General features: G+C 35.3%; 1 protein-coding gene and 2 pseudogenes across 1 annotated transcript; 1 reads left to right on the top strand and 2 right to left on the bottom strand.

Moving 5' to 3' along the window:
- Positions 1 to 4,348: 4,348 nt before the first annotated feature.
- On the bottom strand, positions 4,349 to 7,495 carry LOC149556882 (multisubstrate pseudouridine synthase 7-like; annotated as a pseudogene).
- Positions 7,496 to 7,533: 38 nt separating this feature from the next.
- LOC149556883 (glutamate--tRNA ligase, cytoplasmic-like) lies at positions 7,534 to 11,885 on the top strand (annotated as a pseudogene).
- Positions 11,886 to 17,123: 5,238 nt separating this feature from the next.
- LOC149556884 (EG45-like domain containing protein) lies at positions 17,124 to 18,569 on the bottom strand. The gene is made up of 3 exons (XM_089785925.1): positions 18,394 to 18,569; positions 17,487 to 17,781; positions 17,124 to 17,251 (listed from the first exon to the last, which is right to left on the bottom strand). The coding sequence occupies exons 1-3, from the start codon at positions 18,509 to 18,511 to the stop codon at positions 17,245 to 17,247; spliced, it is 420 nt and encodes a 139-aa protein (XP_089642051.1). The 5' UTR covers positions 18,512 to 18,569; the 3' UTR covers positions 17,124 to 17,244.
- Positions 18,570 to 21,823: the final 3,254 nt, after the last annotated feature.

Genomic DNA, 21,823 nt, shown 5'->3' on the forward strand with positions numbered 1-21,823 from the left:
TCTATGTATCATAGCTGCATAAGTCATACTAATTTCTTCTAACACATGATTAGAAAAATACTAGAACTATATCTGCCGCAAATGATGGAGACTTCAAGTGGCAAACGTTGGAGATTTCCAGTAAAAAGCTACAGCTGTAGACAGAAAATGATAAATGAATGAATGGATGAAGATTTTTAATGACATCCATGAGACTAATCAGTCTAATGGACCATATATCAAAGCCTAAATGACTACACATATTAAGTTGACAAAGGACATGACATGGAATGGCTTAAGACCAATTCCATTCTTTTATGACTAACATGTTGCAAATATTTGAAAATGCATATGGGGGAACACATTAGGGCATTGGAAGGAATATGCATAGTTTTCCCTGTCTAAGATGGTTGAAAATGCATCATGCCAATGATCATTGTCACCATGACGGTGAAGGCTTGGTATTGGTGGCCCAAGAGAAAGTTTGGCTTCTATGGCAAACCAGATTGTCCCAGCTACCTCCATAGCTGCTTCTAATGAATTAGTGTCTGTAATCCGATATTGCCCAACATATTTGGCCTTGTTTCTTGCAAAATTGAATATTTATGTTAAAATGTTCCAAGACTTTGTGGGTGATTTCCAGAGTTAGCTGTAGTTTGTCAAAAATGTTGTTAAAATCTCAAATATGAATCACTTCTTTTGTCATCTTATATTATCCTATAAAGTTTTGATGTCTAGCTGACAACCATGGCAACATATATGCAAGACAATTGTACTCACAACAATTGCAAAGCATATAAAAGATTCTAATACCATAAACATCTTCCTTTATTGATTAGGATGGAAAAGAAAATCCTGTGATGCAATGCTCTTCTTGATGTACAATTTATTCATTCATCTAATATAAAACTCCATTTTCATATAAATATTACAAAAATGATTAAAACCCACAACTATAACTAACCATCCAAGAGATGGACCCTTTGCACACCACCTTGCATATTCACAATTGTTTATAAGTATATATAAAGTAACAAAAATAATTGTAAGCTTCTATCTAACTATACAAAAATTAACAATTATTACACAAAATCCTCTTGTTTAGCTATTGCCTATTAGGAATTGGCCCAAAACATGGGTATCTTCCTTCTCACAAACCAATAACAAATTTCAACTGAGAAAAGAAAACATTTATGAAATTAATTTATGGCATGGCCAACTAAACTAAAATTAGGCTCAACAATCAATAGAACTAGACCTCATTCATTTGAAGTAATATGCTATATTGGACAAAATATCGCAAACTAATAAAAAGGAGCAAGCCAAATTGACCAAATCATTGCAGATAGCGTGGAATGGCAATATTGTGTCAATAGTTCACTTTAATATTGCTACTGAACAGATTTCTGCTTAAGAGATCTAGAGAGAACGCAGATGAACAAAACCAAAGTATAATGATTGATTGTATTCAAGATAGTATATTATAGGCTTGAGATTATTCAAAAAGATTTCAGCTCACACAACCCTTCATGTCTTGAAAGTTGCAACTTGTGAGTTTGCAAATCACTCATTTATCAACAAATTGGTAAAGATTATCTTAAGAGCCCACAAACAACCTATTTCAAATACACATGCCAAGGAATATTAACCATTTACTATATGGGAAGATGTTTGTAGGCAATGAACAATCACTTGAAGTTCTTTCCTACAATTAAATATGAGTAAAAAGGTAAATTTATATTTTATCCAATATTGTTAGCAATGGACTAAAATATAACAAGTATACATCATTGGATGTGCTATAAATGTCAAATGCAAGTGACACTATCATCCAGAAATAGATTGTGTGCTTACAAAATCCAGTGAAAAAAATAATTCAATAAACTTGCCTGTACGTTTTTGAATGCCAAATGCATATAGTACCATCTTCAGAACCTGTGATAATGATAGGAAATTCAAGATGAAAGCAAAGTACTAATACATTATGGGTATGTTCGTCAAGAGTCTGGATACAACTTTTTGTCTAGTAATCCTACACCTAATACAAGTACACCAAAGAAAATGAGTCGTGGACTATTATTCAAAAAGATCCATACAAAAAGTAACAAATGTCAACCAGGAAGGAATTTGTAAAGAGCACCTTGGCTGTATGATCATCTGAACCTGAAATCAGACACAGTCTGTCACCTCCTGTAAAGTAATCAACACAATTTACACCCTTTGTATGGGCATCAAGGGTAAATTTTGGTTCTTATAGTGAACCAAGACTCTAGATCTAGATGATAAATTCAAGTTAGGAAAATTAGTTCAAATAAACATGATATCTAGTAAATAATTCCAATTTTGGCATACAAGAGGTACAAAGAAACTTGTCAAATCAAGCCCAATTTTTTATTTTTTAAATTGGTAAGAGAACACTGATTCCCACCTTTATAGTGCAATCTAGTGAGGCACTCGTAAATGTATTTGTGTCCTTGGGATTAAAGGCAACTTGCATCACATAATGTGAATGACCTTCAAATATTTGTGTGCATTGCCAACATTTATCCCAGTCCCAAAGCTTGATTAACATGTCATCTAATAATGACAAAACATAGGGCCGGTTGGATGAACTGTCACACACCTGATATAATTAGTGTGTTCTTCAAATAATTTTACCTTGTCCATGGTGTTATAATTGTAGACACAAATCATCATGTCATCTGAACCAGCCACAACCAATTGCTTTCAGGCTATGAACTTGGCAGAGCGTATTGCTATAATAAATTCTTATTTATTAAAAGATTTTTTGTGGAAGAAGATTGTGCAAAATTTTACATTAAACTAAGAATGCAAGGCAAATCTTACTTGACATCTGTAGTCTGGAAAGATTTTTATCATAATTTGACAATATGTTTTTGATCCATGGAAAACAATTTTTAAGTCAAAATACAGTATGTTTCACAAGCCAGTAATAGGTTGGCACGAGGAAATGTGGGAATTTGTACATTGAATTGACACTAATTTATTTTCATGATTGCAATCTATAGCCAAATAAATATAAAAGCATTTCATCCCAAAAGAATTACAACAAGGGCTTAAGAAACTTGCTTTAGAATTGCCTGGCGCCATTTTTGTTCAAGTTGAAACACAAACTCTAGATCTAGATCCTTGATAGTTGTAGTCTCATCAATTTCAACTATGTCTGTTGATCGACCTTGAGATGAGCCCTTTAGATCGAACTACCTATGTATGTGAAGCTCTAACAGAACATATTTCCCATAACTATAAGTTGAACATGTTACAAATTTCCAAATCCAATTTTTAAGAATTTGCGATAAGTTTTGCTTCACAATCACTTTGGATTCATAATGGAAAAGGAGTCCACGACTCGACAGGCTAGCAACTAGCTCTAATTCCACTGTAATATCCTACATTGAGTAGTGTTGGAACAATGTTTTTCATTAAATGTATAGCAAGGGCTAAACATAAATCTTTGAAGATCTGGAAATCAAAATTACCATGGTCCACAAGCCTATAGTTTTAAGAAAGAATGTTCGAATCTCAAGATTCAAACTCCAAGCTCATGATAATTTTTCCTAGCAAAAACTTGCTTAAGGCTCTTTAATGGTTATGCTGTGCATGCTTAGTAAAATACTCTAGTTATTGTAAAATAAGTTTGATCAGCCAAAAAATGAACATGTGGAAATTAATGTAATCAAACAAAATGCTGCATCTGAATTCAACTCAAACCTGGGCTACATATAAGCAAGTAGCGAGCATCAAATTTCAATTAAATTGATAATCTAATCAACATATAGTACTGAGAATCCTTTGTGCAAGAGGTAATTTCTCAAAGGGAGTCCTGATATAATGCCCAAATTGTATTGTAGATTGTTAAGTAAATGACATGCCCAAAAGCTAGAGTTTGGAACATATTTTCCTTGCAACACCATTTTAATGTTGACAAGCACAAGTAAAACTAGAGTATATAACCAGCTCAAAGATGAGAGGCAATCCCCAAAAAGAATTGCCCCTAACTATTTTCTCTTCGTAGATGCTAATCATGAGTGGTAGCTAACAATCCAAGTCCATGCTTCACTTATACAAATCATGTTAACAAATGTTCCAATTTATCTAAATAATGTTTTGTAGACATGTGCACTAGCAGAATAGTTTGCAAATGCGCTTCACTTGATATCCATAGAAAATGGTATTTGTTTGAAATATCAATCAACCACTCAGTCATTCAAGGTCTTGTGAAAAGTTGTCTGCCACCAAAAATCCCATATTAATGCAAAAAATGCATGACAACTAGTCAATTCTAGAAACCAATGACATCCAAATCAACATTATGCACACAAATCTCCCAAAATAAAGCAATAACATATCACTGGATGATAATTTTATTAATACATACTAAGATTGATGTTTTCAGTAGTCCACAAATAGCCATTGTTGCATAGCATGAAGTGGGAAGGGTGAAGCTTATTTGAAGAGCAGTATGCGATGAAGGTTCAGAGCCACCATCATGATTAACTTCCTTCACATTTCTTTTCAATTTCTCTTCATTGTAACCTTCAACTACATTGTTCTGTGGGCTCTGCTCTCCCTCCAAAGCCGACAATTTTTCAAGTTCAGTTGATTTTTCATTTGATGTTTCCTGCAACACATTATTATTTACATTATTACATTTAGCTAGTTCATCAAGATCTGTTGTGACCAATTGCTATGTAGGTTCCTCATACTTGGTGATATTCCTGCAAAACATTACCACTAATAGTAATAAGAGAGAAAATCATGTTAGAAGGAAAACAACTCATTTTATTTTAAAGGACAGTAAGACCTATATACAGAAGCTAACTTATCAAACTAGAAAACAAATAACCATCTAGTAGATGAAAGGATCAAAGCCAAACTTATATAGTAGTCATTTACAAGTACAACCATCAATTCAAAGTGATCCCCTCAATGAAAACAAAATCATAAAAATAATGAAGTTCTCTGATACCACAAATAATCAATTGGCTTCTGGATTAATCTTCTCTATCCTCCTGCCAGGTTCATTATTGAAAATTCCCTAAAATGATGAGAAAGAACTTCAAAATAATAAATAAACCACAATCATGGATGGGAAACATGGAACAAGACTATATTCACTTATGCTTCCCTGCTAAATTCTGTAACTCCATTGTTTCTAATCAGATCACAAGCATTGCTACACTTTAGTCTTACAAAAGTCCTTCAAATATTCTAAATTCTGAGAACAATAAAAGAGAAATCCTCACATATGAAAATACATTCAGAAACTTACTTCACACTATGTGAGTTGTCTTGCAAGTTAACTAAATCCTGCAAAAGAACCACATGATCACCAAAACTGTGTACCTTGTTTTCAGGCAAATCACACAAACCCTTGATCCATCAATTGAATGCTGCTAGAGCACATTGTTTTTTGCATGCCAAGTGTACATGAACAAATATATGAGCAAAAATAATTAGAAAACTGATGTCATTGCAACCCAAAAATATTTAAACCGACAAAGGATGACAAAATATCGGTACTTCTTTTAGAAACACATATCAGGATAGTCCAACTTCAAATAATACCAATTGTGGGGTGGACATGAAGACATCATTTGGATTCTGGAATACCAACTTTCCTCTATCAGCTAATAGCTTAACACAACCTAGACTTAAAAAATAGCCACAAAAATAGAAGAATTACAAAAACAATTGAAGCATGACATTAAGATACAATCACGTTAACTCGTTCCACTACTTTGATAAAGATAGATATCATATGAGCTCATTCAATTTTAAATGCAGTAAAGTGAAGAATTATTCTTAAGTAGGAATTCAAATATGTAGGACCACCTTGTGTAGAAAACTTATACACAATTTAAACCCTAAATAATTGTGTAAAACCCTAAATTTGTAAATATGGGATTTGTTGCAAAATTAAAAAAAGAGGGATTCCTAAACAAAATTGGTCAAATTCTGGTCAACAAACTAACAATCATCAAAAATTGTATCACCAATCCTAGCCACTAAAGGAACACCCCTTATTTTGTTTCAAATATCATGGGAAAAATTAATGAAAACCTAGGCACAACTTTTAGCTATTTAAAAAATCTTCACTTGTCTTCACATGCAATTCAACAACACATCACAATCAACCATAATCCCTACAATGATTCACTTTCTCAAATCCTGAAGCTCAACTTAAGCTTCGATACCAGATTAAGAAAAAAATAAATAAAAAAATAACCAAGATATTCAATTGATAAACTAAGAAACAAAAACTTTCTTATATAGACTTACACTGAGTTAAAAAGTAAATAGAACATAAAGACTTATTTTAGACTAATCTAAACTCCAAAAGACTTTATTAAGCTCTAAGTTGCACATTAATTGATCATTAAAGAATATAATTATATTCTAATAGTGGTAAGCTGAGAACTCTAAGTCTGCACATTAATTGATCATTATACAATATGGTTATACTTTAACAGAGGTAAGCTGACAAAAGAGAAAACCGAAGATAAATTAGCTAAGAAACACAACCTTCCCTATTAGGAAATATACCGTCAACAAGAAGTGGATGTGACACCTCAAAAATTAGAGTGTTAGCCAGTTCCAACAAAGCACCACAATATATCATTCAAAGTCAATATCAGAGAAGAGCTGAAGTTTAAACAAGAAATCCTAAGATAGAAGAAGAGATTTTGCACGAAAATATGAGTTCAATAAGGAAAAACATTTATGGGAGTGATGCCATGTTGGAAGTATAATTGTCACCATATCTGCAATAGGAATGCAACTTCCCTAGCGGTATGATGTACATTTTGCAAAGCTCCTTGGCAAATGCTTTGATATCTAACAACAATATGCAAAGGCATTGAAATAGGTAGCTGTTGATCAAAATGATTGGCTTCCATAAAAATTATATATTTATGAGTTCAAGTATATCATAAAAGTACAAGATGATAGCTTCATTTAAAAAAAAAAAATCCTAAAAAAAGTGGCAATAAGATGAGCATTTCCAATTTCATTAAATTTTTAAAAAGTATATGTACTAAACTTGTAAACTCCAGTTCTCAGAACTATACTTAAGGTTTTTTTCTCCAAAAGACTTAAACATGTAGCTTTTAAATAGTTAACACACATGAAATTGCACATGCACATAATCAAGAAAATAGGCAAAAGGAAAAAAAAAAACATTTTCAAAATATCAGATCCAGGAATGCATGGTCTCTTTGCTTCTCAATCAAGAAAATGTAACAAACCTTTCCAGCTAGATTATGATATGTTTCAGCAATACCATTTGTCGGGTATATTATTCTTGACCTACAACCATAATTTTATTCCAGCTCAAAAACAAAAAATCATAGAATAGATATAAACCAGGAACATCAACTTTTGTCCAGATTAACTTTTTCCATACGTAATTCACTCTCCATTAAGAGGAAATGCTTACCCAGGACCATTTCTGAAGTGGACTGATTAAGAATGGCCCCTGCAGCGGCCTACTCATTTTTCCTAAAGATATTGTAATTAGTTGACCGATTAAGAATGGCCCCTGTAGCGGTCTACTCATTTTTCTTGGAGATACTATAATTAGTTGACCGATCAAGAATGGCCCAGTAGCAGCCTATTCATTTTTCTAAAGATACTGTGAGTATTGCAAAATCTTGAGAACCCAGACATGGAAAATTGAAGTTTTTGTGGTGGTTCCATACTATGCAAGAGTGTTGCATGGGGAACCAAAACATTTGATGATTACAAATAATCTAAGAACGACATAATTTTCCTACTCATGTCACATTTTTTGAAGACTCTACCATACAAGATAGAGTGACAAATTCAATTGAAGTAGAAAGTCTACTGTAAATATTGTGTAAGCAATATATATTGAAAGGACATTGCCAGCGTAAATTGCAACTTGCATCCATAAATATTCAAATTCAGCTTTTGTATTTTCCTTGGCACAAAATAGATTTTCAACCTTACAAGTTACAAATGTTTGAAGACATACTATACAATACAGAGTGATAAATTCAAATGAGAACAAGTGTATTGTACACTATGTGTAAGCAATATTTATTGTGAGGACATTACACGTAAATTTATCAGCGTAAATTGCAACTTGTACCCATACATATTTAATTTACTTTTGCATCATCTATAATCAAAATAATTGAATGAAACAAAAGCACCAACCAAAACTCCAAACTTCACTCCATTGTTGAAGGATACATAGCACACAACATATCTAACTTGAGCAATATATACTGCACAACATATCTAACTATCGACGTCATCATTGCACCTTATAGGTGCATGTGCTGGTCATTACAAAATACCAATATTAAATATTTATTAAACTGAATCAGTAAATAATAGATAAGAAAGGCTCGACTTCCTTATCCCTTTGCACACATATACAGAAGAAGTCATCAAATAGGAGGGGGGCAAAGATGGGAAGGTATCCACAAATCAAAGAAATATCAAAGTTTAGCTAGATGGTTTAACTCAATATTGTCAAAGTATCTAGTACCCAACCAAGTAGCTGATAAATATGTTGGTAGAAGAGGAAATGGTAAGACAAAGCCAGTAAGTTTGAAAGAAAGTGAGCCTAATGGTATCAAAAGTGAAAGCAATGAGAAAGCAAAGGAGGAAGGTTCTTTTGACATTGATCTGCCAGATGCAAAAATTGGGAAAGTTTGTACTCAATTTCATCCTGAGCCGAGTGGATATCTTCATATTGGACATGCAAAAGCTGGTTTTTTAAACCAATACTTTGCTCAGAGGTATAATGGGCGCTTGATTATATGTTTTGATGACACAAATCCTGCTAAAGAAAGCAACGAGTTTGTAGAGAACATATTGAATGACCTTGATACACTAGGCATTAAAGGAGAAGGACCTACATACACTTCAGATTATTTTCCACAATTAGTAGAAATGGCTGAGAAATTGATATTTGAGGGGAAGGCATATGTGGATGACACACCTCGAGAGCAAATGTAGAAAGAGAGAATGGATGAAATTGAGTCCATCAATAGGAATAACTCTGTGGAGAAAAATATGTGTCTGTGGAAAGAAATGATTGCTGCTACTGGGAGGGGGATGCAATGTTGTCTAAGAGGTAAGCTGGATATGCAAGATGTTAACAAAACATTGCGGGATCCTATTTATTATAGATGCAATCCTATCCCCCATCACCATGTTGGATCTAAATACAAGATATATCCAACATATGATTTTGCATGCCCATATGTGGATAACATTGAAGGTGTGACACATGCTCTCTGGTCAAGTGAGTACCATGATCATAATGAATAATATTATAGGGTCTTAGAAGACATGGGTTTGCAAAAAGTACATATGTGGGATTTTAGCTGTTTGAACTTTGTTTATACTCTCTTGAGCAAGCAAAAACTATAGTGGTTTGTAGATAATGAAAAAGTGGAGGGTTGGGATGATCCTCGCTTCCCAACAGTGCAAGGAACATTGAGGCCTTAAAGCAATTTATTCTGTCACAAGTAAGTTTAAATGTTGGACTTTTTCTTTGGAACACATTTTTTTTCACTTAATTTTCTATAGTTTTCCATCCAAATTCTTATAACCTATACCGATTAAAATTATAAATCTAAGTTTTCTTTGGCACTTTTGTTTCAGGGAGCATCAAAAAATATAAATCTAATGGAGTGGGACAAACTTTAGAAAATGAATAAAAAAATCATTGACCCTGTCTATCCTAGACACATTTCTCTTTTTGAAAATTGTGTTCTTCTATGCTTAACAAATGGGCCTGAAGAGCCTTTTGTTAGAATTTTGGCTAGGCATAAAAAGTATGAAGGTGCTGGCAAGAAAGCAACTACTTACACAAAACATATTTGGTTGGAGAGTGCTGATGTTGCTCTTGTCTTAGAAGGTGAAGAGGTAACATTGATGGATTGGGGCAATGACATAATGAAAAATGTTGAGAAGGACTCAAAGGGTGTTATTGTACAACTTCATGGCATGCTCCATCTTGAAGGATCAATCAAAACAACAAAGCTAAAGCTGACTTGGCTACCAGAGATTTCAAAGCTTGTCAACTTGTCACTTGTTGAAGTTGACCATTTCATTACTAAAAAGAAGGTATATTTTTCATTGACTCAAAGCCTTTATGGTCAATAATGGATACATTTGCGTATGTTTATGTACATTGTGTTGGTATTTTACATTGATGTCCAAATATGACTCTCATTGCAAGCTATTGATATAACTTTCAGCAGTTTATTCGAACAAAGATGTCCAATTTGGTTTTGTGTCACATACACATTGGCAGGGGAGCTCTCATAAATATCAATGTTTTGAATTATTTTGTATGGGAAGGTATCCACAAAACATATACTGGTAAACATTTGAGAATTTATACTTCAAGCAATTGTACAAGAGTGTATTCTAATAATATATGAAAGTCCTAAAATTCAAAATTAAAATGCTTGCTTTGTGTGACTTCAGGACATATTTCCACCCTTTCATTCTCTATGAAATAGTCTGTAGATTGTTGTTCAGTGGAGAATGAAGAAGTAACTTGGTTTAATTTAATAGCATATTTAATGTGGTCGGTTAGAGTTATGTTACCTTATAAATAGAGCCAAATCCCCCTTCTCCAAGCTTGTTATCATCATGAAAATTTCTAGTTGCAGCCTTTATATTTTCCAAGTTGAACAAAATTCCATGCTCCTTCCCAATAGCAGAGTACACCTTTGTATCAGGATTCTCTGTTGATTGATGCATGGGAAATATATTACACTTTTTTTTATAGAGAATATTTTATTTTACAAGAAAAAATGAAAGGAATTTTCCCCCCTTATTTCCTTTTTGAGTGAGTAGCTCTTATATAATCTACTAGCCAAAATTTTTGTTGACATTTGAAAGAACGATTTACCGAAAAACAATCACCTCAAAAGTACGTTTCCTTAATGCCACAGACTTGAATCTTCTTCTGAATGCAAATAGGCATAGCAATAACATCAACAAGAAGCCCCTGAGAATACCCAAAACTATACCCACTTTGTTTGAAGACTTTCCTGCACAAGAGATCAATTCAAGTGTTCAGTCATAAAAAAAAACCCTAAACAAAACCTTATTCTAGTCAATTAAAAACATCAAGACATAATTAAAACATCAATGCTTGGAATCAATACTTCATGATAAGTTCTCATTCTCATTACATTTGAAGATGAATCATGAGTATGATTCAAAACTTCTATTGAATCTTAAAATATGATGCAAAACTTTGATGCTAAAAATGCACATACAAAATAATTCAAAAATATGCATATGTTACATTTCATAGATTGTAAGATGGGAAGGTATCCGCAAAACATATTTGTGATCACTGTTCTTCCATAGCTCTTTTATTAAGTCACGACCAAACTCTGAATAAGTCTCTCTATTTGAAGTGGCATCTTTTTGTCTAGATGGGTTCTTCTTAGGTTGCCAAAGGTATTCAAACATGGTTATGATTGAAGAAAAAATATTAAAAGCAAAGGCCTAGTTACACTAGTACATTTGATCCCATTTGTAGACCAAAATTTTTGACCATCTAATAGAATGGGGTCAAATTGGTCGTTTTATGGAAGGCAACGTATATAATTTTTTTAACTAGAAGCCTGTGTTGGTCGAAATTTTGACCAACACGAACTTATACACTATGTCAAAATCCAAAAAAAGCTCTTTGCCACGCCCTAATTTCAATCTTGCCTCGCGACCGAAAGAAAGGCTGTGGATGTGCGGTTAATATTTATCGTTTATTGCATTTTGTGGTGCCAACAGAGGAAGGGTTTGAAGATTACGTGCCAACAGTGTTTTACTGCCAGTGCCAACAACGTTTGATAACTTTAGTGCAACCTCTGCCGCAACAGTAAGGAAGCTTTCAGTAATCAAAACTATATTTGCATTGCTTAATGTGTATGTTTCATATTGCTTCCGCATTGTGTACCATAGCGTTGTATAAACTTTTAAGGAAAAAAATAGTTATAACTTAATAGATTAATTTCTGTCGGCTAACTGAGAGAGGTGTCACAATAGCTGGATCATAGTGTTGCTTAGTTTCAATACATTATGTGCAAATATGAACAGTGACGTGCTTATCATATTTGTGAAATGGAAAAACAATTTACCTTCATTTATTATTCAGTAATTGAGTGGTATAAAAGTCAAGACATTACATACTCCTTATCAATTTACAATAGGCCATTCATTTCTTATCAATTTAGACAAAGGCCATCCATTTGAATAGATCGTTCATCTGAAAGGTCACTTTATGTTCCATCGTCCAATTATTCCTTTCACTATATCACTAATTATCACTAATTGTCAAGATTATGACTAATGATGTAACATTATAAAGTTTACCCTCCCATGAAAATTTCTGTAAGCATCTCAATTATTTTTCCTTGAGATTTCTCTACATCAATGTTCCCCTTACTACACTATGGTATTATATTGCTGACTTCATGCATCTAGATGGGGCTAATTTCAATTCGGATATCCATATCGAGGTTGAAAATTGTATGTTTTATTAGATATTTAGTTCCCAATCTCTTAGATAAATTCCAGTGCCATCCATCATCCATGGCAACCCTCAATAATTTCTACTAGTTGTATCCTTCTTAAAACAGTCAGGAATACCATAAACTTGACGATGTTACCCAAATTGTTTTGGATCTAACAAAGAAAACTCTCTATAGAAGGCCATGACTTATCACTTGAACTAGGAATTCCCAAGAACAAATTATCAATTCCACACAATTGGGTTTGGTTCTGACAAATTCTTTGGAGATGGGAATTTGTATCTCCACTCCCTCTTTGTAGGATTTTAAATTTGATTCCACTATCACACCTATGGGATCTTCCATTCTTTTATTATTTCATCTTCCAAAATAATTTTTTTAGAGGAAATTGTTAGAATCTGAAAAGATTAATAACCCAGAAAACTAGTGCAAAGAGTAAATATCTGAACTATGAATGCAAATGATACAAAATCAAAATAGCATCATAGAGTTAGTCTCCAAGAGAGTAATGCAAATGCTGGAAGCAAAATAGCATTAAGAGGATGCAAAAACAAGAGATACAAATACAAGCCAGGTAGCATGCTTATATAGGCTAGCAAGAGGGAGGAGGTGGCAACACCAACCAATGAGGAGCAACCATCTATCGGACTAAAGATAGCAAAGTATCTTCCCAAGATAGCTAATGGATGCTCACATGTAGGAAGGTGACACCTCACAACCATTCACCTAATAAGACATGCTTTATTAACCTAAGCGAGATTACTAAAAGTGTAGGAACAAAACTAGCAAAATAGGAAAAATAAAAAACTACACTAACACCCCCCCATAAGCGAAGCTTAGGTGGATGTAGAAATGGGTCCCGGCAAGTCAAGCCTAATGAGGTACCCATGTACATAAAATTCCCCCAAAAGAGAGAGAAAAGAGACTCCCCAAAAAAAATTAGGACTCCAAGTGAGAGGAAGAGGCCCCCCCAAAAGATGTAGCATCCTGCACCTCCAGCAAAGCTTGCAAATTTTGTCCGGTAGATCCACTTACATTGAACAAGTTTTCTTCCCTTAGGAAAAGGGACAAGATCCCAAGTGTGGTTCCTCATCAAGGAACTATACTCTTCCTGCATAGTTGTATCCCACTCAGAAATACCAGAAGCCTCATGAAAGGACTGTGGATTTGAGGTAGTAGCAATGAAGATATGTAGAGCATCCTGGAATTGTGAACGAGTCTGCTTGGTGTCTGATGGAACCCCAACCCAATCACCTGCAAACTGCAAGGTCTGTCTAGCCCAAAGTGGACTAGAAGATGGAGAATCTAGAGGAGAATCATCAACCTGTGAATGATGACTAGGAGAGGAAGGAGGTGAGTCCTCTGAATCACTCTCTGCATCAAAAGTGGAGGTAGAAGATTGCTCAAGTGAATCTAACCCATTAGAAGATCTATCATGTATTCCAAGTGACTCCAATGTCAAAGTAGAAGGCAACCCTGTGACCATACTCTGATGGTTAAGCTGATGCAAGTAGTGGAAGTTAAGATGGCCAAACTGCTCATGCCATAATCTGCTCACATTATTAGAGTGAGTGAGTGAAATAGTCAAAGGAGGATCAGGAACAAAGTGAGAAAACATATAGAGTCGTGACTGATGATCTGCTCTCCCAACTGCAACTGTAGAATCATTGTGCAACTCACATATCTCCACTGAATTAGGAGTGAACTCAACCCACTTGCCTAAACTTGTGTGAGTGATTTGGTATACCGATAGGAGATTAGTTGACAATGAGGGTACACAAGGAACATCATGGAATGTCCCATCCCCCACATCAACAGACCCTCTCCCAAACACCTCAACAGGAGTGTTATCACCCATCAACATAGAAGGCATAGTACATGGCTCCAAGGATGCAATTTCTTCCTTAGATGAAGCCATGTGGTGTGAAGTACCCGAATCAAGAACCCAAGTGGATGGTGTGGAAGCAACTGCAAAAAAAGCCTTGCCCTTTCCTTTCCCCTTGTTATTTTCTTTTTCTTTGTTAGACCCTTCATTAGAACTTTGTTTGATAGACTCAAGAACACTGATATTATTCTTCTCAAGAATGTATGTCAAGTGATCAAGTTGTTTCTGCAATCATTTATGTTCATCATGACCAGGTCTTTTACAATAGACACATTTGACCTTTTCTTTCTTAGGCTTATCACCCTTGGAAGATGGTGTATCAATAGTTGCTTTTGAAGAAACCGACATCTGATCCTTCTTCTCCTCACTATTCTTTTGTTTCTTGTCCTTACTATTGTTGTTACTACTTTGTCCTTGTTGTTCTTTTGTGCCTTGGTTGGCAGCCAAGGCATGTGACTTAGAGGACTTAAGAATGCCCATCTAGATTAGCTTGTCTTGTTCTCGAGTGAGATTGATAGCAAAATCATCTAAAGATGGCATGGTGAATTGAGTACCAAGTGCACCCTTAGTAGCATAGAAGGTAGAGACAAACACAGAATATTCTGAACTTAGCTTAGAGAGAATACTAAGAATCAGTTGTTCATCTTTCTTTTCAATGCCACATTGTTTTAACTGCAGCCTTAGTGATTTCAATTTGGTGAAGAAATCTTGGATTGTGTTGAAATTGCCTGGACTCAAACTAATTAATTCATTTTCCAACATATGACCCCTCATTGAATCTTGTGTGCCAAATAGTGTTTCTAGCTTTGTCCATACTTCATTTGGTGTATCCAAAGATTCAATGTGAAATAGCAAGTCAGGAGAAATAGACAAACACAATGTTCCAAATGCCTCATCACATTTGTTAAACCACTCAGGCTTATCTTCATCTTTAGCAGGTTCAATTTCAAGTCCCATAGTTATCCTATTTAATCCAGCTTTCCTTAAGTGAATTTTCATTCGTGATTTCCACTCAAAGTAATTGTATGGAGTTAGGATGGGCATATTTGTTTGATCCATGATGAAGAAATGCAGAGAAGAAATGCTAAAAAGAAGAGAACCTAGCCACGACAATGCCCCCCCCCTTTTTACTCAATCAAAGAACCCCCCCCCCCCCCAAAGAAATATGATTTGGCACTTTATTTTAGTGCATTTACAACTACCACTAGAAAGAGATACTTAGTGGTCTTGATTTCAATGCATTACAAACCCTCATGAAGAGCATATGCTAAAAGTGAAACTTGGGCACAATAATCAAGGAAACAAATAGCACCACTGCGATCTACTCAAAAAATCATGCACTTTCAAAAAAATAATCGCCTCGATACGAGGTCGTATGAGAAAGTTATGATCCTCCGAAGTTTCCAAAATGAGAACTGTGCACAGTCACGACTGAGAATCTGTAATTTCTAAAGAATTCATGCATGGAAATCAAAAAATAACTCCACTAGTGGATAGAGCACAAAAAAATAGCCAAGTTCATAACAAGAATCATCAAAATCGGAGTCCGTATGAGCACGGATGAGACATTTGAAAACTGCATTCAAATCTGCGACTGCCAATGGAGAGGGGTATGGCTGTAGCTTTGCATGCTCGATTCTGAAAAATATACAGCTTGCATGCAAAATCTAAAAGATACCCAGATGGTTTTTTGGGGCTTCAAACAAAACCCAGAAAGCGTTTTTCTTGTTGATGAATAGAAGATGTTGCTGGAGTGTAAATCAGACGCCTTTAACAGTAAAAAACGGCTCCAAAAATCAAAAAACGACCCCAGCAACCAAAATATGACATGTAAATGTGGATCAGCTTCTTAAGTCCATCAATGGCATGCTGGAACCTGCAAAACTGATTGAAAACTCCAAATATGCAAGTTGGTTGTCAGATTTGAGATTGAAACCCTAGAGAAAAATTATTTTTGTCAAAACTTTTCTGATTCTCAGGATCATCCAAAGATGCAAGAGAAGAGCATACTTTGTTTTTCAAAAAACTACAATATAGTTTATTTGCCCCCCCCGAATCTCTCAAATAAGGAAACTAAAATCTACTCTTGCACATAGAAAAGCTCTGATACCATGTTAGAATCTGAAAAGATTAATAACCCAGAAAACTAGTGCAAAGAGTAAATATCTAAACTATGAATGCAAATGATACAAAATCAAAATAACATCATAGAGTTAGTCTCCAAGAGAGTAATGCAAATGCTGGAAGCAAAATAGCATTAAGAGGATGCAAAAACAAGAGATACAAATACAAGCCAGGTAGCATGCTTATATAGGCTAGCAAGAGGGAGGAGGTGGCAACACCAACCAATGAGGAGCAACCATCTATCGGACTAAAGATAGCAAAGTATCTTCCCAAAATAGCTAATGGATGCTCACATGTAGGAAGGTGACACCTCACAACCATTCACCTAATAAGACATGCTTTATTAACCTAAGCGAGATTACTAAAAGTGTAGGAACAAAACTAGCAAAATAGAAAAAATAAAAAACTACACTAACATAAATTAAGATTAATCGAATATATATCAACAATCAGTTTACACTATTCCACATATAATGATAAGGAACATTTGCAATAGACAATCGCAATGAATGTGATAATGTTGGAATGGGCTACAATCAATATTAATGTTATTACAGAAGTTGTGTGATACATAAAATAGAATAAATAAGATGCTTATACAATAATTCTCTTTACACAATATTTCTGACCTTTAATTCCCCAATTCATGGCAACCTTAAACAGAAGAGTTTCCTAACACTTGTGTAATAGAACTTGATGCTATTATACTCTGCAATAGAACACATCAAAGTCAATAATCATTGAAAGCTACCAATTTTAACAACTTGAGAGAATTCTAGGTTGGAGATTAGTGTTTTCTTTTATTGTTTTATAGGTTTGAAATGTCTATAACCCAACCCCCAACTCTAATTTGGGTGAATTGGGAGGAGACTAGTCAATAATAAATATGCCCACATCTTATTTTAAAGAAGAATGACCAAATTAAAAGTTAAATATAAACTTACTGATCATATTCAATATTGATTGTCCCTGTTGTGGAAGTAGCAATATCTTTGAAGGCATCAGCAGAGAGTTGGAGTGTTCCATTGCAGTTAGAAGAGCAGTAATGGAGTATCTTGACAACAGTGGAATTGGTGTTGTCTGAGCATGGATTTTGTGAGATTTGATTTGTACCACTGAGACATCTGACACTGTATTGTCTCCCACAAGCTACTCCATTGTCCCAAATTGCATCACTCACTGCTGCAAATAGATTTCCAGCTGGAAACTGCTTTTCATCATTCCCATAGCATTCTGAGGCTGCCAACAATTTTTGTTTCACAAAACATTTCAATATGAATCTAGTGATTAAATTACTTACCAAATCTTTACAATATCTAAGTCTATCATTCTCATTTCAAGATCCCATGACATTTCAAATCCCACACTATGGATTTATTATCAGAATGTAAGCTCTCAATTTTTGATATCATCATTTCAAAATCACACTCTATGATCTAAGATCTCTAATTTTTAGAACCTTGCTTCAAATGAAATAACAAATTTTAAATCATGTTCTATGATTCATTATAGTAAAGTTTGACGCTTGATTTTGATATCGACATTTCAAAATCACACTCTATGATCCAAGATCTCTAATTTTCATAACCTGGTTTCAAACAATGTTCTATGATTCATTATCAAAAAAGTTAGATGCTTGATTTTGAGTATCTATATTTGAAATCACATTGTACAATCAACATCCAAAATAGTAGATCCAAAGTTTTTAATATCAGTATTCAAATCATACTCGATGATTCATCATCCAAATAGATCTATAGATCTCTAATTTGAAAAACTCAAAGTTTCAAAGACAACAATAAATGAATTGAATCAAAAGCCAAGGGAGAAGTAGAGAGCAGTAGAACTTACGAACATAAGGAGGAGAATAAAAAGTAGCCGTGCCCACATCTCCCAAGCACCTGTAAATTGTAATTGCAAAGAAACTCCATAGAATTGTGATGGTTCTCATTTCTATCACCATGGCCATTCAAAGCTTAGTTGCACAGAGCGTCCATTACAAAGTTGTTGAATAGAGTGAATGAATGGTCAATTTCATTAAGATTCCATTCTGTTGGTCTGACTTTTTCTGCAGTAAAAAATTTTCAGTTAAACCATAGAAAAGTCAGATGTTCTATGTCTAAATGAAGCATAAGGTTTTGGATAAACCATCTGTAAGAAATATTCGCCATATAAGCCCTATATTCATCTCTATTTATAAATGGTCGGGCGCGAAATTTTCAAAATTCAAAAGAAGCGAATATGCTTCCGTATTCCTTTTCCTTTCTCCCGGGTTACCTTTTTCCTGTTTGTCCCAAACCGTCAGATCCGATTAGATCTACCGCTGGCGTTACCTCGCTATTGAAAGTTGCATGCTCATTAAGTATAGCGAGATAGCGAGTGTCGAGTTTTTAAGCGGTGGGACCATGAAGTGAACGTGCGGCGATCAGAGATTTGCTATTTAATTGCTTTATTGTGCAGGTACACTTAGCAATTCGCCATAAAAAGGTGGAGAAAGACCCACTAGAATATCTGACATCAGAGTCGGAATGTTGATGTTTCCGGAAGTTCCGCCACTTCGCTATCAGAAAATTCAGGCACTTCACCGTTAGCGAAGTAGCGAGGCCACGTGAAAATCTTAAAATGATGACATTGCATCTTGCTTGTATCATAATTACACCAGGTGGCATGACCTGTCATGAATACTGTTGTCAGAATCAGTTTTAATTAACGGAAGTAATTACTGGGTACCCCCTTGCTTTTTCCAGCACGGAATCCTTTAAAGTGTCGAAGCTCGCTACCTCGCTATCGGAAAATTGAGGTGCTTCACCGTTAGCGAGTTAGCGAGGCCCCGTAAAATGGTAAAAGATTGGCAAGATCTATGATGACGTGTAATGACAGGTGACTGTGATAAATTTTAACATGTGCTAGCTATGCAGAGATCCGATTCTCTTTAATGCTTACCTGACTAAATGTACAAGAAATCTGGAACATCAGCTTAAAGTGAATCAACGGAGCTCGCTATCTCGTTATGAAGAGTTGCAAGGAAGATAATTACAGCGACATAGCGAGATGGGCCCACCGCCTTCTTTCTTAAGAAGTCCTGTAGCGTATCTTTCGATCATTTCTTGATCCGATCAACGGTTGTCGCCGCCTCGTTATGGCAAGTTGCTAGTTCTTTATGCATAACGAAGTAGCGACACGCTGACACGTGTTCTCCGTCGTTAGTGGGTTTAAAGGTAAGTGCCATCAAAAGAAAGAATTATGTACGTGGCAAGCTCTCATTGGGTAATATGACTGACATGGCAAGTATAACTCCTAGTTGTTCTCTTTGTACCGCATGATCGTAGGATCTTTGAAGATCAACGGCACAGTTTTAAATAAAAAATGTAGTGCCACTCTCTGTATTAATTAGACAAGAAAGCTTCGTCCGTGAGAAAAAACAGAGTATAATACAGAGAGATTGCATCAGTTTCATTTCACGCGAGAAAAGATTTGAAGCCATTCCTGTGCAGAAGCTATTACTGAAAGAAAAGCGTGCCAAGGTTGATAAGAAATTGTCAAGTTATCTGTTCGCTGAAATTTTGCAGGAATTCAAAGGAGAATTGAGACAGAATTCAAGTAAGTAAAACTGCCATCATCTTTGTGAGCTTTTAAGTTTTAAAGAGGATAGCCCAAGATGCCTCCTAAGAAGGGATTTACAGGAGCAGTAAACTACCTGGATAGAAATGTGCATGATGATTTGCTTGAGTTACTTCCTGAGTCCACTGTAGAAACGGTGCAAGTTAAGAGGTTAACCTCACTCAATCCTAGGCTTAGGGTAGCTGATGGATTGTATGATAAGGGTAATTGGGTCCGGGATGCTCAAACTGCTCAGACTGGTTTGAGTTTATTCAAGAAATGGTTTGCAGAGAGAAAGTTATATGCCCCTCATGCCAACATTTGGAATTTTGATCTTGGGAAGCTTGTTGTTCCCAACGTGTTTATGGATTTTGACTTGCTTGAAGCCATAGCAAAAAACTATGACCAAGCCACTAAGGTAGTGAGGAGAGTAGATGGTGAGGCTTTAGTTACCATCAGTCCCGAGGAGATTAGGAAGGTATTCAGTCTGGGACCCCTCACCATGTATCATGTGCCCATTAATCTGATAGATTTAGAAAAAGAATATATATCCAAGAGGGATGTAGTTAGACAGGGTGCATTGAAAGCCCACATAGGCCGAATTGGAGGCCTCCCAACCATAACATCATCTTCTAAAGAGCCCTTCAAGAAATCATGTTTTAATGCCAGGGCAGTGGAGATATATAGGACCCTGTGCAGAGTCTTCAGAGAGGGCGAAGAAGACTTTATTCCGGTGAGCTTCATGTATATGATCACCCAAATCTCTTCTTTTGGTGTGGAAATAATTTTTGATTTTGCATCTTACTTGGCAAATGAGATCCATCATGGATTGGTGGGGATTGCACAGGGCAAGGTGGAAAAGGTTTGGGGTCAGTATTCCTTACTGATGCATATGTTTCTTTTTAAAGGGGCCACTTATTTTGGTAAAGAAATGGTTTTAAATAGAGAACAAGAAGGGGAAGCACTACCAGTCCAATTATGGAGTGCAGACATGACCTGGGAAGCAGAAAATGCTAGCTTCGTTAGATTTGATAGGCACTTTGCCTCCAAACTAAGGTGCCTCTTATTGAGTGACAATCCCAGAATCCCTAAGGCATTAATGCACCTTATCAGGCCTATGGACAAAACCCACAATCTAAAAGTTTCACATAATTGGGGAGATATTATCCCATATTCAGTCTCAACGGTCATCAGGGTCTATGGTTTCAAAGGAACACCCCATGTGTTACCCTATCAGGTACCCTTGAAGGTAGGGATAGCTGAATTTTTGTGGCAGTTGGGAGGAGTGGAGGAGGCCTTTTTGCACAAAAGGGGGACAGGATCAATTTTTCCTACTTGTACTATAGCCCACCAATTTGTGATAACTAAAGAAGGGTGGGCCTTTCTCCATAAATTTTTGGATCAATACAAAATGGCAGTGTCTCACTCTCGTTTTTGTGATACAGAAGGTTTCTTTAACTCTGCCCTTAGATTGAGAATCAAGCTGCGTCCAGTTCAGCATGAATTCTATTTTCCAGAAGATGTAATAAGAAATGAATATTCTCTCCATGAGAAAGAAATAAAGAAAGAAAAATGGAGAGTCTATTCAAAAGTTTTGGAATTCATTAATTGTTTTGATAAAAATTTCAGTCCTCTTAGTAATGCTGCAAACAATGCAGACAAAGTACATAAACTCATGAGT

This window comes from Cupressus sempervirens, chromosome 5, assembly GCF_028749045.1.
Source record: "Cupressus sempervirens isolate cs-2001-9-10 chromosome 5, ASM2874904v1, whole genome shotgun sequence".
NCBI lineage: Eukaryota > Viridiplantae > Streptophyta > Pinopsida > Cupressales > Cupressaceae > Cupressus > Cupressus sempervirens.